This window comes from Acartia tonsa, chromosome 12 (assembly GCF_053477335.1).
Source record: "Acartia tonsa isolate MP-2025a chromosome 12, ASM5347733v1, whole genome shotgun sequence".
NCBI classification, from domain to species: domain Eukaryota; kingdom Metazoa; phylum Arthropoda; class Copepoda; order Calanoida; family Acartiidae; genus Acartia; species Acartia tonsa.
The window spans coordinates 44,039,424-44,059,675 of NC_137271.1; the positions used below are offsets into that span (position 1 = coordinate 44,039,424).

The 20,252-nt window shown below is 35.6% G+C and overlaps 1 protein-coding gene across 1 annotated transcript in view; it reads left to right on the forward strand.

The window, feature by feature from the left end:
- Positions 1–540: 540 nt before the first annotated feature.
- The window catches only part of LOC145333796 (uncharacterized), a 54,488-nt gene continuing 34,776 nt past the window's right edge, over positions 541–20,252 (forward strand). The window contains exons 1-7 of the mRNA XM_080179034.1: positions 541–668; positions 1,135–1,209; positions 5,133–5,244; positions 5,789–5,908; positions 6,304–6,399; positions 18,689–18,787; positions 19,478–19,533. Coding sequence (XP_080035160.1) covers positions 574–668; positions 1,135–1,209; positions 5,133–5,244; positions 5,789–5,908; positions 6,304–6,399; positions 18,689–18,787; positions 19,478–19,533 — 653 coding nt within the window. The 5' untranslated portion in view covers positions 541–573. The remainder of the gene's footprint in view (positions 669–1,134; positions 1,210–5,132; positions 5,245–5,788; positions 5,909–6,303; positions 6,400–18,688; positions 18,788–19,477; positions 19,534–20,252) is intronic.

Here is a 20,252-nt window from a genome sequence, read left to right on the forward strand (position 1 = left end):
TAGGAAAAATGTAATTCTTTAATCTGAAGCCTTTTTAGTTTTCTTAAAGGGTCATTTTTATAAATATTTCGTGTTTTTTCACCTTTGTTAGTTTTAACTAGAATTATTATGATAGTGGTTGTATACTTAAAGATTAAAGCCAACGTTATTATAAAACCTAAAATCAGGATCTACGTAACTATAATATCCATTCCATTGTAAAATCATAATGTGTACATATTTGTGTTGGCAATCCGAAATTCGGTATCAGTCCATTTTTTGGACAATTTTGGAATACGGAATCCATTATTTTATAGCGGATTCGGATTCTTAATTGTTAGGCTAAAATTGGCGACTTGATTTTTTTCTTTTAACCCCGTACCCCCCCCCCCCCCCCCCCCATCTCCGCGTAGAATCCGTTTTATTTTTTGACGGATTCTTGTAAGTTGTAAGAATCCGAATCCGGTCTAAAAATTAGACGGATTGCCAACCACAATATTTTGACACACAATATTTATATATAGGTATATATATATGCTTTTTTTAATCCCCTTGCTTATTTTTTTTTTCAGATAATTGGCAGGTCAATTCCGGATGACCCTGCGAAAAGGCAAATGGGCGTCGCCTGGTAAGAAAGGGACGCCCTCAAAGACTAGGAGGCGGTCTTTAAATAAATCTTCATTATCAAGGTTAATTTTAAAATATTTTTCAGGAAAAGATAGTAAAAAAGACTTTTCCTACGTAAATATTATTTAAAATACGTAGCATGTTTTATTTTATCTGTCCTTAATTGTTTTTTAACACTGTAATCATTGATTTATCTTTTTTACTGGAGATTCACATTGCAGCCGCTAATGCCCTTAGTTTAGACTTTTCTGTGTCTGTTTCTTATTTTGTTGTTTTTACTTAAGATCTTACCAACCGGAGATTTGATATAAGGTTTCCCTTTATTGCATGCTGTTAGCTTTATTTTATTTCTTGGTAGGTTTCTCCTATTTTCTGGAATGTATCATATGTCACTTTCCGTCCCAATAATAAATATTTATTTTTGAAAACAAATTGTTCTTGTGAGATTTGGAGGGAATTGGGTGTTATATTACTATAAATACGTTAGGGGCTTCTTTTTAAGATTTCTATAAATATGATTTATTTTAGTGTGAGTCGAACCCAAAGTACATCAGCAGTTAAGAAGCCACTAGCTGCCAACATTAAAGTTGCCGTCAGAGTCAGGTGGATATTATGACAAGGGGCTGATATGTGGATTTCGCGTTATTCCTACTATTATCAATAGGGGATGGGAGGGTGGTTGTACACTTTGAAAATGGCTTGTTTTTATAGTTATCAATATAATTCTTTTTGTAAAATCTCTTATATGACCGGATCTGCCTGTAAAACTAAAAATTGAATATTGGCACTTACCTTTTAGGGGCTAGTTAGGTAAGTGAAAGTGAGCTTTGTGAAAGACGCATTAAAAGTTCCTTTTTTGTTTAGATGTTTAAGATTTTTATATCTTGATATTTTTAAATCATTTATCTTAAAATGTTAGATGAACAAGGATGACAACATCCTTAAAAGCGATGCTCTGAAATGGACGAACATTAACTCTGGTAAAGTGTCTGAACTGAAAAATCAAAGCATAAATGTATAAATGTCAAATGTATCAAAATTGTAAGTAAATCTGTTGAAAAACTGCTTAAATACAAGATTTTGTTTAAGGTCATATTTACATTTTAAGGACTTTATTATAGAGATGCTTCGCCTTTAAGTATAACAATGTACTTTGTTGTCCTAGGAATCAGTATTTCAAAAATCAGATCAAATGGATGATTATATCACATAAACAATTGCTGTTAAAAATCAACATGACAAAAATTGACGTTCGGACAGACGATTATACGTTGCTACGTTTTCTAAATCGTATCGAACTACTACAGGAATCACCATACAAATAATGAAATCGATAGTATAATTCCTACATGACTAAATTAACGTACGTAAAAAGCTTTTTGTTCCGAACGGTTGTACGGACCGACCCTAAGGGGGGGGGTTTTTAATGCAACCATCTCGTAATCAGTGAGCAAATGGCACTTAGAATTCGAATTTCGATCTGAAATTTTGCACGAGTAATCCTTGATAGGTCTATTTTCCCTAAATCGAACAAAAAGTTGGAAAAGTAACGGCTAGCGGCTGGCAGCTCAGCCGTTTAGCCGTTTTTTGCCTATTTTTAGGGCAAATTCATCATTAATTACGTAGGAATCAACTTTTTAAAACATATTTCTGGTTTAATTCATGTTAAATGATAACAATAACCATTTTTTTAAAATTTTTAGTACCAGCTGCTAAACGGCTAGAACCGGCTGAAAACGGCTGGGAGCCGCCAAGAGTATAAAGGGTAGATAGGGCTTGTGACATGGCTAGGGGTAGGTTTCTATGGGTGCTGAGCTCAAAAATGCTACTAAAAATAGTGACGGCCAATCCATATGGCAGCTGAGTAACAGCTGCAGCTCAGCTGCGAGCGGCCAAAAGTAGAATGAGTAGATAGGGCTTGTGACGTGTCTAGGGGTAGGTTTTTATAGGTGCTGAGCTCAAAATGCTAACAAAAATAGTGGAGGCCCATCCACATGGCAGCTGGGTAATGGACGCAGCTTAGTTGGGTAACGGCCGCAGCTCTGACGAGATAGGCCAAGAGTAGAATGAGTACATGAGGCATGTGACGTGTCCAGGATTAGGTTTTTATGGGTGAGAACTCAAAAATGCTTCTTAAAATAGTTTCGGCCAATCCCTACGGCAGTTAAGTAATAGCTGCTGCTTAGCTGCGAGCGGCTAAGAGTAGAATGATTAGATAGGGCTTGTGACGTGTCTAGATGTAGGTTTTTATGGGTGCTGAGCTCAAAAATGGTACTAAAAATAGTGGCAGCCCATCCATATGGCAGCTGGGTAAGGACCGAAGCTCAACTGGTAGAGGCCAAGAGTAGAATGAGTACATAGGGCATGTGACATGTTTAGGGGTAGGTTTTCATGGGTGCTGAGCTCAAAAATGCTACCAAAAATAGTGGTGACCCATCCTTATGGCAGCTGAGTAACAGCTGCAGCTCAGCTGCGAGTGGCCAAGAGTAGAATGAGTAGATAAGGCTTGTGATGTGTCTAGGGGTAGGTTTTCATGGGTGCTGAGCTCAAAAATGGTACCAAAAATAGTGGCGACCCGTCCACATTGCAGCTGGGTAACAGCTGCAGCTCAGCTGCGCGCCATTAAGAGTATAATGAGTAGATAGAGCTTGAAACGTGTCTCGGGGTAGGTTTTTATGGGTGTTGAGCTCAAATATGCTACTAAAAATAGTGGCGACCAATCCATATATGGCAGCTGAGTAACAGCTACAGATCAGCTAGGAGCAGCCAAGAGTAGAATGAGTAGATAGGGCTTGTGATGTGTCTTAGGGTAGGTTTTTATGAGTGCTGAGCTCAAAATGCTACCAAAAATAGTGGTGACCCATCCATGTGACAGCTGGGTAACGGCGGCAGCTCAGCTGGGAGCGGCCGAAAGTAGAATGAGTACATAGGGCTTGTGACGTGTCCAGGGGTAGGTATTTATGAGTGCTGAGCTCAAAAATACTACCAAAAATAGTGGCGGCTCATCCATATGGCAGCTGGGTAACAGCTACAGCCCACAAGCCCTATCTACTCATTCTACTCTTAGCCTCCCCCAGCTGAGCTGCAGCCGTTACCCAGCTGCCATATGGATGGGTCGCCACTATTTTTGGGAGCATTTTTGAGCTCAATACCCATAAAAACTTACCCCAAGACACGTCACAAGCCCTATGTACTCATTTTACTCTTGGCCGCTCCCATCTGAGCTGCAGCTGTTGAGCTCAGCACCCATTAAAACCTACCCCTAGACACGTCATAAGCCCTCACACAGCTGAGCTGCGGCCGTTACCCAGCTGCCATATGGATGGACCGCCACTATTTTTGGTACCCTTTTTGAGCTCAGCACTTATAAAAACCTACCCCTAGACACGTCACAAGCCCTATCTAATCATTCTACTCTTGGCCGCTCGCAGCTGAGCAGCAGCTATTACTCAACTGCCACATGGATTGGCCATCACTATTTTTGGTATTATTTTTGAGCTCAGCACCCATAAAAACCTAACCCTGGACATGTCATATGCCCTATGTACTCATTCTACTCTTGGCCTCTCCCAGCTGAGCTGCCGCCGTTACCCAGCTGCCACATGGATGGGCCGCCACTATTTTTGGTAGCATTTTTGAGCTCAGCACCCATAAAAACCTACCCATAGACACGTCACAAGCCCTATCTACTCATTCTACTCTTGGCCGCTCGCAGCTGAGCTCCAGCTGTTACCCAGCTGCCATAAGGATTGGCCGTCACTATTTTTAGTAGTATTTTTGAGCTCAGCACCCATAAAAACCTACCCCTAGACATGTCACAAGCCCTATCTACTCTTCATACTCTTGGCCGCTCCCAGCCGTTTTCAGCCGGTTCTAGCCGTTTAGCAGCTGGTACTAGAAATTTAAAAAATGGTTATTGCTATCATTTAATATGAATTAAACCAAAACTATGTTTTAAAAAGTTGATTCCTACGTAAATAATGATGAATTTGCCCTAAAAATAGGCCAAAAACGGCTAAACGGCTGAGCTGCAGCCGCCAGCCGTTACTTTTCCAACCTTTTGTTCGATTTAGGGAAAATAGACCTACCAAGGATTACCCATGCAAAATTTCAGCTCGAAATTCGAATTCTAAGTGCCATTTGCTCAATGATTACGAGATGGTTGCATTAAACCCCCCCCCCCCCTTATAGAAAAGCTTCGTTTTTAATAAACAAGTAATGTTGAGTGTGTGTAATTCCTGAGCTGGATCTTTAAATGTGTAGTTGTTGCTGCTGCCAGAGGTACAGCCACTAACCTAATAGCGATCTTTAAATCAAATTGGCTACGGCTTTAAATCTTTAAATCACAACCACTTTTTAAGTTTTCAGTAAAAATATGAAGAAGAAAAAATAATAATACCTAATACGTAAAAACTTCAAACATTAAATAATACATGTTTTATTGGCAGTTGCGACGGTTACGACTATGGCCACGGCTACGGCAACGGCTACACATATTTAAAAATCCAGCTCTGATAATTTTCTAGGCCTGAAAATGAGCGGGAACAGGCCGGAAGTTACGACAATATTATCAATGTTGTCGACAAAAATATGCTGGTATTCGACCCCAAGGACTGTGACGACACTTTCTTTTTCAAGGCATGGATAATAGATATGTTATGGCAAAATATTTTTTTTTTAATTAATCCATTAAACTTTCAAGGGTGATAAACAATATGTACCTACCTAAATTGTCGTGAATATTACAAAAGGGATAGTTGCACGAAATGCATTTCAACCTGAATTTGGTGAACTGCATATTTTTTTTGTTCATGAGTTTAAACTACATCTAAAGGACAAAATTTGATATAATTTTAATTTTCTACCAGGTAGTTTTAAAAATAACAAGGCTTTTGAATTTTATTTTTTGGATGTATGTAACTTATATGGCTGCCCTCTTTTCAAACATACAGCATGATAACTATTTTAGTGGTGCCTAATAGACTGCTTTAAATTATAATACAAAATTATATATGTTAGATGGTATTCTTGTAACTTTTGCTTGCAATCAAACTCATTAAATGCACTTCATGCAACTATCCCTTTTAAAGTTTGGACCTTAATGGACTATAAAACGCAATTCTTAAATGAAATTTTCCTAATTATATATAATAATACATATCTTTTTATCCTATTTTTCAAGGGTAAAACCCATAAAATGAGAGATCTCAACAAGAAACAGAAAAAAGACAAAAATTTTACTTTTGACAACGTATATGACGAAGATTCAACCAATCAAGAAGTCTTTGAGGGGACAACTAAGGTTTGGTTTCAATTTCTATTTTTAATTGTGATATGTATGTTTTTTCAACAACCAAAAATTCTTAATATTTACACTTAACATTTTTTTCAAGTGTCAAAAGAATATATATGGGAAATTTTATGGAAAAAAAATAAAATTGTTTCAGATCAGATGATTCCCAATTGTTTAATTTGGCAAGAAAAGGCAAAAAAATCGGCGGGAAACTTCGGTTCCGCTGCCTTTCTTCACAGTTCCATATTGTACCTCTTTAAAGCAACTGCCATGCCAAATCTCTAACTCTTTAATTAGTTGAGTTCTTTTGACTTTTAGTTTTTGTTTTAAAATTCCACCCCCTCCCTTTCTTTCCTACAATTTTACCTATTTATGTTACCCTGTTTAATTAATCTATGTTTTAGGGTATAGTGGACACGTTATTTGACGGATACAACTGTTGTGTTTTTGCCTACGGTGCAACCGGAGCGGGAAAAACTCATACAATGTTGGGGAATCAGGTAGGACACTGTTCCATCACGGCTGGATACAAACTAAGGTGGATTCTTTATTAAAAATTAGGGTCACTTACTGAGGTTAAATTATTTTTGTGAAAAATCCTCCAAAATCACAAAAAAAATCTACAAAAATTAAACAAAATCTTATGTTAATACCTAACCCTTTTATAATATTATTTAACTTTTATAGATTTTTTATGCGATTTTGGAGGATTTTTCACAAAAATAATTTTGCCTCACTAATTTTTTTTAAGAATCCACCTCTGGTTTTGAACTATGATATAATTCATCGATACAAGTTTTGGCGAAACCTATTTAAAACAAGAAAATGGCTTTAAATAAGTAGTTTACAAACATAAATCATAATCATAACATCTGCTTCAAAGTTATTGGTCTTTGACATCAAACGTGAAGGACAACGTAGCCAGAATTTGGTGTTTGTGTGTCTTGTTTGTTCAGTAAGATCTCGAGCATACATGCAGTACTTTTCAGCTCCTCAGTTCCACTAGGTGGCCCCTCTCCTCCTTATAGAAAAATATCCTCTTATAGGTCTGCATTTAGGTGTTAAAAAAATTTTTTGGCGCTACGCGCCAAAAAATCACTAAAAACAATTTTTGACGCTTCACGCCATAGTAACACTAATACAATGGTAATTAATATTTATTAGAATTAGATATTATGCTGAAGACAGTCAAAGAATCCCCTTCTTAACAATCTTAAAGCAATTTTATAGTTTTTTGTGAAAAAGAAATATTTACAATTTTTTTTAAAAACTGAATTTTGATCAATTTGATTGGTTAATTAAAATAATTGATATTTTTTACTTATTATTACTTAGGTAGTTATTTTTTAGACTTCAAGAAATATTTTTGTATAATGAATATTAAAGGGGGACGTACTGAAGCTTTTTTGATGCAGGGGGGGGGGGGGTTTCTCAGGAACCACTTGATGAACCGTGTAAATTTTTTGGACTTAAGCTTTTATGGGTATGAACATCTTATGGTTTCAAAGTCTTTTAGTTTTGTAGTTACCCCCCTGCCGCCAACCACTAGTCCTCCCGGGATCAAAAAAAACCCATAAAAATGAACCTAACCTTTATTTTCTCAGAAACCATTTAATCAATAGAGATGATTTCTTAAACTTTAGCTTTTATGCTTATAAACTAACTTTTAGTATAGAAGTCACCCCACCTGCGCCAACCCCTAGCCCTCCGGGGCTCAAAAAACCCTAAAAATTGACCTAACCTTATTTTTTTCAGAAACTATTTAATCAAGAGAGATGATTTCTTAAACTTAAGCTTTTATGCTTATAAACTAACTTATAGTTAGGAAGTCACTCCCCTGCCGCAAACCCCTAGCCCTCCGGGGCTCAAATAACCCTACAAATGAACTTCATTTTCTCAGAAACCATTTGATCAATAGAGTTGATTTCTTAAACTTATGCTTTTATGCTTATAAACTTACTTTTAGTTTAGAAGTCACCCCCCTGCCGCCAACCCTTAGCCCTCCGGGGCTCAAAAACCCTAAAAATGAACCTAACTTTAATTTTCTCAGAAACTATTTGATCAAAAGAGATGATTTCTTAAACTTAAGCTTTTATGCTTATAAACTACCTTATAGTTTAGAAGTCACCCCACTGCCGCCAACCCTAGCCCTGCGGGGCTCCAAAAAAACCCTAAAAATAACCTAACCTTAATTTTAAGAATCAGCATGTTTTAAATGGACATTTGGACTTTCTGTTAATGATTATAGAGTAGCTACGTTTTTTAAATTGTACCTAAATGCTATACAAATTATCATGCAAAGTTTAAAATCAATAGGACAATTATAATATGTCTAAATTAACGAAAAAAAGCTAACCCTCACAGACCAAACCTTATTAAAGAAAAGCTTTTCTTTAACAAAATTTTTAATTAACAAAGTATAGAGTCCCAACTCTTTTTCCCATAACAGCTGAAGTCCAAAATATCTGCATTTAATAATGCGGTTCCTGAGATAACTGAGGTTAGGTTATTCTTCTGAAAGCCTACTAAAAAAAATTTACTAGAAATTTAAGCTAAAGTATATTTTTTAGGGGGTTTTTGAGCCCAGGGTGGCTATGGGGTGGGTGACTTCTAAAATAAAATTAAGTTCATAACCATATTTCTGCCAAACAAAGTAGTTTATACACATAAAAATTTATCTCTATTGATCAAATGGTTTCTGAGAAATTAAGGTTAGGTTCATTTTTAGGGTTTTTGAGCCCCGGAGGGTTAAGGGTTGGCGGCAGGGGGGTGACTTCTAAACTAAAAGTTAATTTATCAGCATAAAAGCTTAAGTTTAAGAAATCATATCTATTGATCAAATGGTTTCTGAGAAAATTAAGGTTAGGTTCAATTTAGGGTTTTTTGAGCCCTGGAGGGCTAGGGATTGGCGGCAGGGAGGTGACCAACTAAACTAGAAGTTAATTTATTTGCATTATAGCTTAAGTTTAAGCAATAATCTCTCTTGATTAAATAGTTTACGAAAAAATTAAGGTTAGGTCAATTTTTAGGGTTTTTGAGCCCCAAAGGGCTAGGGGTCGGAGGCAGGCTGGTGACTTCTAAACTATAAGTTAGTTTGTAAGCATAAAAGTTTCAGTTTAAACTTTAAGAAATCTGAGAATCTGAGAAAATAAAGGTTAGGTTCATTTATGGTTTTTTTTGATCCCCGGAGGGCTAGGTGTTGGCGGCAGGGGGGTAGCTTTGCTTTAACAAAATTTTTAATTCACAAAGTATAGAGTCCCAACTCTTTTTTCCCATAACACCTGAAGTCCAAAATATCTGCACATTTAATAATGCTGTTCCTGAGAAAACTGAGGTTATGTTATTCCTCTGAAAGCCTACTAAAAAAATTTACTAGGAATTTAAGCTAAAGTATATTTTTTAGGGGGTTTTTGAGCCCAGGGTGGCTATGGGGTGGGTGACTTCTAAAATAAAATTTAGTTTATAACCATATATCTGCCAAACAAAGTAGTTTATACACATAAAAAATCATCGCCATTGATCAAATGGTTTCTGAGAAAATTAAGGTTAGGTTCATTTTTAGGGTTTTTGAGCCCCGGAGGGCTAAGGGTTGGCAGCAGGGGGGTGACTTCTAAACCAAAAGTTAGTTTATGACCATGAAAGCTTAAGTTTGAAAAATCATCTCTATTGATCAAATGGTTTCTGAGAAAATTAAGGTTAGGTTCATTTTTAGGGTTTTTTTGGAGCCCCGCAGGGCTAGGGGTTGGCGGCAGTGGGGTGACTTCTAAACTAGAAGTTAGTTTATTCGCTTTATAGATTAAGTTTAAGCAATTATCTCTATTGATCAAATGGTTTCTGAGAAAATTAAGGTCAGGTTCATTTTTAGGGTTTTTTTGGAGCCCCGGAGGGCTAGGGGTTGGCAGCAGTGGGGTGACTTCTAAACTAGAAGTTAGTTTATTAGCTTTTTAGATTAAGTTTAAGCAATTATCTCTATTGATCAAATGGTTTCTGAGAAAATTAAGGTTAGGTTCAATTTAGGGTTTTTTGGAGCCCCGGAGAGCTAGGGGAGTGACCTATAAACTATAAGTTAGTTTATAAGCATAAAAGCTTAAGTTTAAGAAATCATCTCTATTGATCAAATAGTTTCTGAGAAAATAAAGGTTAGGTTCATTTTATAGGTTTTTTTATCCCCGGAGGGCTAGGGGTTGGCGGCAGGGGGGTGACTTCTAGACCAAAAGGGATAGTTCTATGAAGTGTATTTAAAGAGTTAAGGTACTTAGAGTAGTGAACTTTTATATGTCTTAGTAGAATATATTAGGCATTGGATAGATATGATTATATGTTAAAGAATTTTTAACATTGACCAGACCAAACTTTTTTTATTTGACAATATCGAAAAAAGTTAAAGAGATTTGCCACATAAATTACATGAGAATGGTCTATTTTTTTCCAAATATGTATAGCCAAAACACCAATTTTAGATAATCTTTTTTCACATATTTCACAAGAGTTATAAAAAAATTGAACAGGGGTTCCCCTTGGGACAAGTTACTTAAAAAACATAAAAAATAACGTCCGGTTCACTATAGGACAGGTTTTCTATAGATTCTTTTTAAAAAAATAAAGAAAACCGTCCGGTTTACTTACAATATACACATTATCTCACGCGGAAATACCAACTAACCATACAACATATATATATATAAAAAGACCATTCTCATGTAATTTATGTTGCAAATCACTAACTCTTTTAGATATTGTCAAATAAAAAAAGTTTGGTCAGGTCAAAGTTAAAATTCTTTATCACAATCATATCTATCAAATGCCTAATATATTCTACTAAGACATATAAAAAGATCACTACTCTAAGTACCATGCTGAATATTTTATTGGTCATTCTTTGTTGTTATGTGTATTTTGTTGTATAAAAAGTTTAAAGTTCTATTAACTAGTAAATGCTATCTAAAGTTGTATTTATGACAAAAAAGTTTTTGCCATATATAACACGCAACGAAGTTGAAAATAAAAAACTCATTTTTTAAGGAAAATCCCTGGTAAAATCTTTTAATTTTAATCAATAACTTTATATTATGCACTACTACGTTATTCAAAATAGAAAAAACTTACAGTTCACTATTTTTTTTTTAAATGCACTTCGTGAAACTATCCCTTTAGTTTATAACCATAAAAGCTTAAGTTTAAGAAATCCAGGGTGGCCACAATGTACGGATGTACGGAAATGTACGGAAATGTACGGATTTTTAAAAAAGTGCTAAAAAAATGTACGGATTGTACGGATTTTTCATTTTGGTGTACGGAATTTCCGAGCATGGTGTTATAATTAGTGTATTATCTTTAAAAATTAAGTAAAATGTATCATTTTTTGGGATCATGAAAAGAAAACGAAGTTTCCGGTTTCGTCGTTTTTTTCACAGTAGCCTTTCTCCTATTTCTAGCCCCAGTGGGGGGCTCTAGCCCTGCGGGGCATATTTTCTAACCCTGCGGGGCAATCATTGACATTTAATTAACCTAACCTAACCTAAAATAACCCTTCAAAAGCTGCTGTGAAAAAATACGATGAAACCGGCAACTTCGTTTTCTTTCCATGATCCATTTTTTGTTCTGTATCATTATAATATTTGTAAGTTACATTTAGATTTCACGGGAACCAGTTTGGACAAGAATGGTGTACCAGAAGTTGAATTATTCAAACTATTCAAGATTTGTCTTCAAAGTTTCTATTCAAGGGGGGGGGGGGGAAGTTCTGACACTTTTGCGTAAACAGTGATTATAGGCTTTGTCTTTGGAGTGAGAGGATAGGTTATTTGACAAAAAAGTTTCCTTTTGGGATGTAGTTTTCCTATTTTTAAAAAAATTTTGGATTCGGCCTCCAGGTTCCGGTACTCCAGGCCTCCAGGTGGATTCTGGACAAGTAAAAAAAAATTTCAAGTAAGAACAAAACTTATTTAACAAAAGTAGCTTCTTTATAGATGGTATTAACTAATTTGAAGAAAATTTTGAAATCGGGCTCCAGGTTCAGGTACTGCAGGCCTCCAGGTGGATCCTGGACAGGTAAAAATTGAAAATTTTTACTTTAAAAGTTAGAACAAAACTTATTTAACAAAAGTAGCTTCTTTATAGATGGTATTGACTAATTTTAAAAAAAATTTGAAATCGGGCTCCAGGTTCAGGTGCTGCAGGCCTCCAGGTAGATCCTGGACAGGTAAAAATTGAATTTTTTTACTTTAAAAGTTAGAACAAAACTTATTTAACAAAAGTGGCTTCTTTATGGATGGTAGGAACTAATTTGAAGAAAATTTTGAAATCGGGCTCCAGGTCAAGGTACTGCAGGCCTCCAGATGGATCCTGGACAGGTAAAAACTGACATTTTTTTCTATTAAAGTTAGAACAAAACTTATTTAACAAAAGTTGATACTTGATGGATGGTAGGAACTAATTTAAAGAAAATTTTGAAATTGGGCTCCAGGTTCAGGTACTGCAGGCATCCAGGTAGATCCTGGACGGGTAAAAATTGAAAATTTTTACTTTAAAAGTTAGAACAAAACTTATTTAACAAAAGTAGCTTCTTTATAGATGGTATTATCTAATTTAAAGAATATTTTGAAATCGGGCTCCAGGTTCAGGTTCTGCAGGCCTCCAGGTAAATCCAGGACAGGTAAAAATTGAATTTTTTACTTTAAAAGTTAGAACAAAACTTATTTAACAAAAGTGGTTTCTTTATAGATGGTATTAACTAATTTGAAGAAAATTTTAAAATCGGGCCCCAGGTCAAGGTACTGGTAGGATCAAGGTAGGATCAAGGAACAGGTAAAAACGGAAATTATTTACTATTTAAGTTAGGAAAAAATTTATTTAACAAAAGTTGTTACTTTTTAGCTAGTTTTACCTAATTTGAAGAAAAAGACGAAATCAAGTTTTGTTCTAACTTTATTAGGAAAAATTTTCAGTTTTTATCAGTCCAGGATCCACCTGGAGGCCTGCAGTACCTGAACCTGAAGCCCGATTTTAAAATTTTCTTCAAATGAGTTCCTACCATCCATAAAGTATCAACTTTTGTTAAATAAGTTTTGTTCTAACTTTTAAACTAAAAAATTTCAATTTTTACCTGTCCAGGATCTACCTGGAGGCCTGTAGTACCTAAACCTGGAGCCCAACTTAAAAATTTGCTTTAAATTAGTTAATACCATCCATAAAGTATCAACTTTTGTTAAATAAGTTTTGTTCTAACTTTTAAAGTAAAAAAATTCAATTTTTACCTGTCCTGGATCCACCTGGAGGCCTGCAGTACCTGGACCTGGAGCCCTATTTCAAAATTTTCTTCAAATTAGTTCCTACCATCCATAAAGTATCAACTTTTGGTTAATAAGTTTTGTTCTAACTTTAATAGAAAAATTTTTCAGTTTTTACCTGTCTGGGATCCACCTGGAGACCTGCAGTTCCTGGACCTGGAGCCCTATTTCAATATTTTCTCCAAATTTGTTCCTACCATCCATAAAGAAACAACTTTTGTTAAATAAGTTTTGTTCTGGAGGCCTGCTGCAGTACCTGAACCTGGAGCCCGATTTCAAAATTTTCTTCAAATTAGTTAATACTATCTATAAAGAAGCTACTTTAGTTAAATAAGTTTTGTTCTAACTTTTTAAGTAAAAAATTTCAATTTTTACCTTTCTAGGATCTACCTGGAGGCCTGCAGTACCTGAACCTGGAGCCCAATTTCAAAATTTTCTTTAGATTAGTTAATACCATCCATAAAGTATCAACTTTTGTTAAATAAGTTTTGTTCTAACTTTAATAGAAAAATTGATCTTGATCAGTACCTAGTATGAAACCAATTTTACTAAATAATATATTTACTACATAGTAGAAAAATGTACGGAAATGTACGGAAAAATGTACGGATTTTTTTTTAGCATGCACGGAAATGTACGGATTTTTTTTAAAAACCTTGTGGCCACCCTGGAAATCATCTCAATTGGTCGAATGGTTTCTGAGAAAATAAAGGTTAGGTTAATTTTTAGGGTTTTTTTTGAGTCCCTTAGGGCTAGGGGTTGGCGGCATGGGAGTAACTTTTAAACTAGAAGTTAGATTATAACCATAAGAGCTTAAGTTTAAGAAATCATCTCTATTGGTCAATGGTTTCTTTTTCCCATAACAGCTGAAGTCCAAAATATCTGCATTTAATAATGCGGTTCCTGAGAAAACTGAGGTTAGGTTATTCTTCTGAAAGCCTACTAAAAAAAAGTTACTAGAAATTTTTGCTAAAGTATATTTTTTAGGGGGTTTTTGAGCCCAGGGTGGCTATGGGGTGGGTGACTTCTAAAATAAAAGGGGGGGGGTTCGTAATGACATCTATTCGTAAACCGTGAGCAAAATGGTCTAAATATTTAGTTAGACCCTTCAAACTTGGTATATAAGCCTAGTCCTACAGGTATTACATCTAAATGGCAAAAAAATCCAATTTTTTTTATTTTAAGGTTAGGTTAGGTAAGAAAAACCCTGCGGAAATGGGGTTTTTAGGCTTTTTTTTGGTCTATTTTATTCTAGAAACTTACTTATTCTTTTTTGTTTTTTCCTTGAATAAACTGTGTCTATTAATGAGGACATTATTTTAGATAATCCAGCAAGTTGGGGACCGACCCCAGCGGGCTAGGTGGTTGGCCTGCAGGGGTTAAGTGCATTTTCCCCAATATATATGTTGTAATACATCCAATTATAGGTTTTGTATGTCAAAGAACTAAAATTTAGAGCTGAAATAAGCATTAGACTAATCTGAAGCTAACCCCAGCGGGCTGGGTTGGTTGCCCACAGGGCTTAAGTGCATTTTACCTAACCTAACCTAGAAACTTACATTTAATATTTTTTTCTCAAATAAACTGTCCATTCATGAAGACCTTATTTCAGATGATCCAGCAAATCGAAGACCGACCCCAGCGGGCTAGGTGGGTGGCCTGCAGGGGTTAAGTGCATTTTTTTGAAAGTATCTGTTGTCATACATCAATGTATAGGTTTTTTAGGTCAAGGACCTCAAATTTACAGCTAATAAAAGCATCAGACTAATCCAAGTCTTAAGTGCATTGAACCTAACCTAACCTAGAACCTTACTTGTTTTTTTAGGATTTTTTTCTGGAATAATTTGTGTCTATCTATGAGAACATTATTTAAGATGATCAAGCAAGCCGGGGACCGACCCCAGCAGGCTAGGTGGGTGGCCCGCAGGGGTTAAGTGCATTTTTTAAGAGCGTGTGTTGTCATACATAAAATTATAGCTTTATTTAGGTCCAGAAATTCAAATTTAGAGCTAATGATAGAATCAGACTAATCTGAAGCTAGCCCCTGCGGGCTAGTGGAGTTGCCTGCAAGGCTTAAATGCATTTTACCTAACCTATCCTAGAATCTTACTTTTTTAAAGGTTTTTTAATTGAATAAACTATGTCTATTCATGAGATAAAAAAAATTTGAGTTTATTGACCTAAAAAATCTAGGTATAATTTGATGTATGACAACACATACTTTAGAAAAAAATGCACACACCCCTGTGGGCCACCCACCTAGCCCGCTGGGGTCGGTCCCCAACTTGCTGGATTATCTAAAATAATGTCCTCATTAATAGACACAGTTAATTCAAGGAAAAAACCAAAAAGAATATTAAGTTTCTAGGTTAGGTTAAATGCACATAAGCCCTGCGGAAAATCTACATAGCCCGCGGGGGTTAGCTTCAGGTAAGTCTTATGCCAATTTTAACTCTGAATTTGAGTTTCTTGACCTTAAAAACCTATATTTTGATATATAACAAGGTATTTATTGGAAAATAATGCATTTAACCCCTGCGGGCCACCGACCTAGCCCCCTGGGGCTAGCTTTAGATTAGTCTTATGCTAATTCTAGCTCTGAATTTGAGTTACTGACCTAAAAAACTTATTATTTGATGTATCACAACATATATGTATATTGGGAAAAATGTACTTAACCCCTGCGGGCCACCCACCTAGCCCGCTGGGGTCAATCCCCGACTTGCTGGATCATCTTAAATAAAGTCCTCATTAATAGACATAGTTTATTCAAGAAAAAAACTTGCAAAAATATGAGTAAGTTTCTAGGTTAGGTTAGGTAAATGCACTTAAGCCCTGCAGAAAACCAACCTAGCCCGGGGGGGTTAGCTTCAGGTTAGTCTAATGCTAATTTTCGCTCAAAATTTGAGTTTCTTGACCTAAAAAACCTACATTTTGATATATAACAAGATATATATTGGAAAAAATGTACTTAACCCCTGCAGGCGACCAACCTAGCCCGCTGGGGCTAGCTTCAGATTAGTCTAATGCTTATTTTAGCTCTGAATTTGAGTTCCTTGACCTAAAAAACCTATGATTTGATGTTTCACAACAAATATATTTGGAAGAATGCACTTAACCCCTGCGGGCCACCCACCTAGCCCCCTGGGGTCGGTCCAAGACTTGCTGAATCATCTTAAATAATGTCCATATGAGTAGACACAGTGTATTTAAGTTAAAACCCTTAGAAAAACAATTTAAGGTAAGTTTCCACATCAAAATAGACCAAAAAAAGCCTAAAAACCCCATTTCCGCAGGGTTTTTCTTACCTAACCTAACCTTAAAATAAAAAAAATTGGATTTTTTTGCCATTTAGATGTAATACCTATAGGACTAGGCTTATATACCAAGTTTGAAGGGTCTAGCTAAATATTTAGACCATTTTGCTCACGGTTTACGAATAGATGTCATTACGAACCCCCCCCTTAAGTTCATAACCATATTTCTGCCAAACAAAGTAGTTTATACACATAAAAATTTATCTCTATTGATCAAATGGTTTCTGAGAAATTAAGGTTAGGTCAATTTCTAGGGTTTTTTGAGCCCCGGAGGGCAAGGGGTTGGCGCAGGTGGGGTGACTTCTATACTAAAAGTTAGTTTATAAGCATAAAAGCTTAAGTTTAAGAAATCATCTCTATTGATTAAATGGTTTCTGAGAAAATCAAAAAAGCTTCAGTTACGTCCCCCTTTTACTCATATTAGCAACTATTGAAGCTTTATGAAGAAATATGTAAAAAAAATCGTAAAAGGTTAGCTTTTTTGTGTAACACAAGAGAAATAAATTGTTAAAAGTTAGCTTTTTTGTTTAACACAAGAGAGAAAAAATACATGATGTCAAGTTCTTATTTCTGTATACAAACTTTAAATGAAGATAGCTAGACTTTGAATAAAGGTAATAACACAAAATCAAAAGTTTTTTTTGAAAATTAGGTTATTGTTGTTTATATCTGTAAAAAAGGGGGGAGGCGGATGTGCTACCTAAAAATACTGAGACTCGAACTGGGCGCACCTGGCGCTATATTCTTTAACACAAACTTTGTTTGCATATAAGAAATATTTACATAGACGTTGATTTTGCTAAAATATTCCTATCCTAACTAGAATTATGATAATTTATAGATTTTTTAAAAATAGGGTAGCTTCGCTCCTCCAAAACAGCCAGACGTGCTTACCAAATGTACATTAGAAGTTAACAGAAGCAAATTTAAGTTATTTCCGAGCTTAAGCAAAAAAATTACATCATTTCTCCAAATACAAGCCTAGATATTGAAGTTTACTTTTGTCTAAAGATCGCAATGTGTAGTATAGAGAACTAAAATCAAAGAGGTTGCTCCTCTTTTTTGGAGGTTGGCCCCTCCTTTTTAATGTGGTGGCCCCTTCTTTTCAAGGTTATAACACCTTAAAATAGAACATAATTCTAATTTATAATACAAATTAGAACGATGTCTGTCTGTTTGTTTGTAGAGAAGGATCTCGCTAACCGCTGAACCGATCGGGTATTCCTTTACAGGGTAGCTTCTCATAGGCCCCGGGAAGGTTTATAACTATTTTCTTGGGGCGTAGGACACCCCCAACCCCCCCAAAAATAGTGGGGTCGACTACCCCCCCCCCCAAAAAAAAAAAGTCTCCCTCCCCAAAAATTTTTTTTTTTTAAATTTCCTTTAAATCTAAAATACGAAAAATTAGTTTGATCTAACCGCTTCGGGCAAAGCCTCTAGAGGCTAGGTGGCCCCTCCTTTTTAATGGAGTGGCCCCACCTGTTCAGGGTTAAAACACCTCAAAATAGAACATAATTCTGATTATTTAATAAAGAATCATAATATAAAGAACTAAAATAAGAGGTTGCTCCTCTTTTTTAGAGGTTGGCCCCTCATTTTAGGGGGGTGGCCCCTCCTTTTTATGGGATTGCCCCACCTTTTTAGGGGGGTTGCCCCTCCTTTTTAATGGGGTGGCCCCTCGTTTTCAGGGTTATAACACCTTAAAGTAGAACATAATTCTGATTATTTAATTAGGAATCATAAAAAGAACTAAAAGAAGAGGTTGTTCCTCTTTTTTAGAGGTTGGGCCCTCATTTTAGGGGGGTGGCCCCTCCTTTTTTGGGGATGGCCCTTCTTTTTTTGGGGGGTGGCCCCTCTTTTTTGGGGGGGTGGCCCCTCCTTTTTGGGGTTGGCCCCTCCTTGCGAGGAGGTTGGCCCCTCCTTTTACTAGGGTGGCCCTTCATAAGGAGGAGAAAAGTTGGGTTCCAGTTGGGTTCCAAGAACCCAACTACTGCATGTATGATTATTCTCGAGAAACAGTGGAAGGATAGTCATTCACAAAGTCCAGGGAACCTTTTTACTGGTTTTAATTTATTTTTGGGTGGATTCAGGATTGACAGATCAATTCTCTCAAAAAGAAACTCTACTCTGATAAGCATTGATTTATCCTCTGAACGAATAAAATCAGAAATAAAATTATTTAGAACAATCCTGGAATTACATTTTTGACGATGAAAGAAATTTTTGAGAAGCAAGAAACCATTGACGATATGAACTTTGAAATATTTCTCAGTTATATTGAGGTGAGTGGAAATATTTTTCCAGTGTGGCTTTGAAACCGATTAATATCCGCTGAATTAAAACTGGTTCTCAGTCGTACTAAAATATCTTGTTGTATAGCATCGCATTTTAGACAATTTTCCATGAATATTGAAATAAAATTCCCAAAATTAACACCAGTGTTGTGATCCCGGGCCTTTGGCCCATGATGGGTAACAAAACAAATCTTACTTTTTTTTGGGTACCGCGGAAAATTGTCTATATGCGATAATTAAATATTAGGCGTATCTTTTCAATTATAAAAGTAGATGATTCTTTCAGTTACAATACATTTTTTTAAAAAGTGATTATTGAAACAACGATGACAATATCCGTAAGAAGCGAAGTATTGAATCTAATACTAGTATTAACGTAAAGAATAAGCTTTATATTCTGCTAGGATGCGCAATTTTTTTAAGGCCTATCTTTGCATCCGACCGAGAAATCCACAACATTTTTTAATTAAATCACAAAGATATAAAGTTAAACTTACGATTAAAGTTTTAAACAATGGTAGTATTCCTGTCAATGCATAGTGAAATCTTTTCTAAAAAAGCACTCTGTCTTAAATAGTAACTGAAGAAGATACCAAACTATTGAGAAATTTAGAGTTACTTTGTTTTATTATTCTTTGTTATGTAAGGTAGATCATTTTTATGCAAAATATTCTTTAGGTCTACAACGAAGGGTTGAGAGATCTTTTGGATCCTTCTAAAACATTGATCATCAGGTATAAACATATTTTTTGTGCTGTTGACTGACTTGATATTGACTTGATATTGATATTGAAACTATCCGGCATTATAAACTTTTTTATTAAACAACAAAAATCCTTACTTTTTATAATTTGAATGGCTGTAATTTTCGTATTTTTGAAGCTAGATGAATTTTTTTCTTCAGAAAATGTTTATTTATATGAAAATTTTATATTATAAATCTCAAAACATGATTTTTGACGGCGGTAGCTGTACTTGGTAACTGCCAGCAGTCGCAGCTAAACAGCAGCCGATTTTTATGAAGAATGTCCGGTACTTTGCCGGATATCCGGCCAAATAAGTATTTGGCCAAACCCTACTTGTAACGTACATACTACACAATGTGCCACAAAAAAAAGAGAAGGATATGAAAATACAATGCGTGCTATTAACTTCTTTCTGATAGCGTGTCCAATAAATATAATACTTGGTCGGGCCAAGAGTGTCATGTTTCAAACTGTCAAATTAGACTACACAAAAGATTAAAAAAAAGTATTAGCTTCTTTCTTGTTAGGGGACTGATTTTAACGAGTCGGAGAATATCTTAGGCGATAAATGCACTGTTTATTAAGAAGTCTTTTTAATAACAGGATGTTTGTCTGTAAGCTTTACAAAGAAATCCTTTATACAACAAGTGACAAAGATTTGTAATGTCTGCACTGATAAGCTTAGAATTTATGCATACATACAGTGC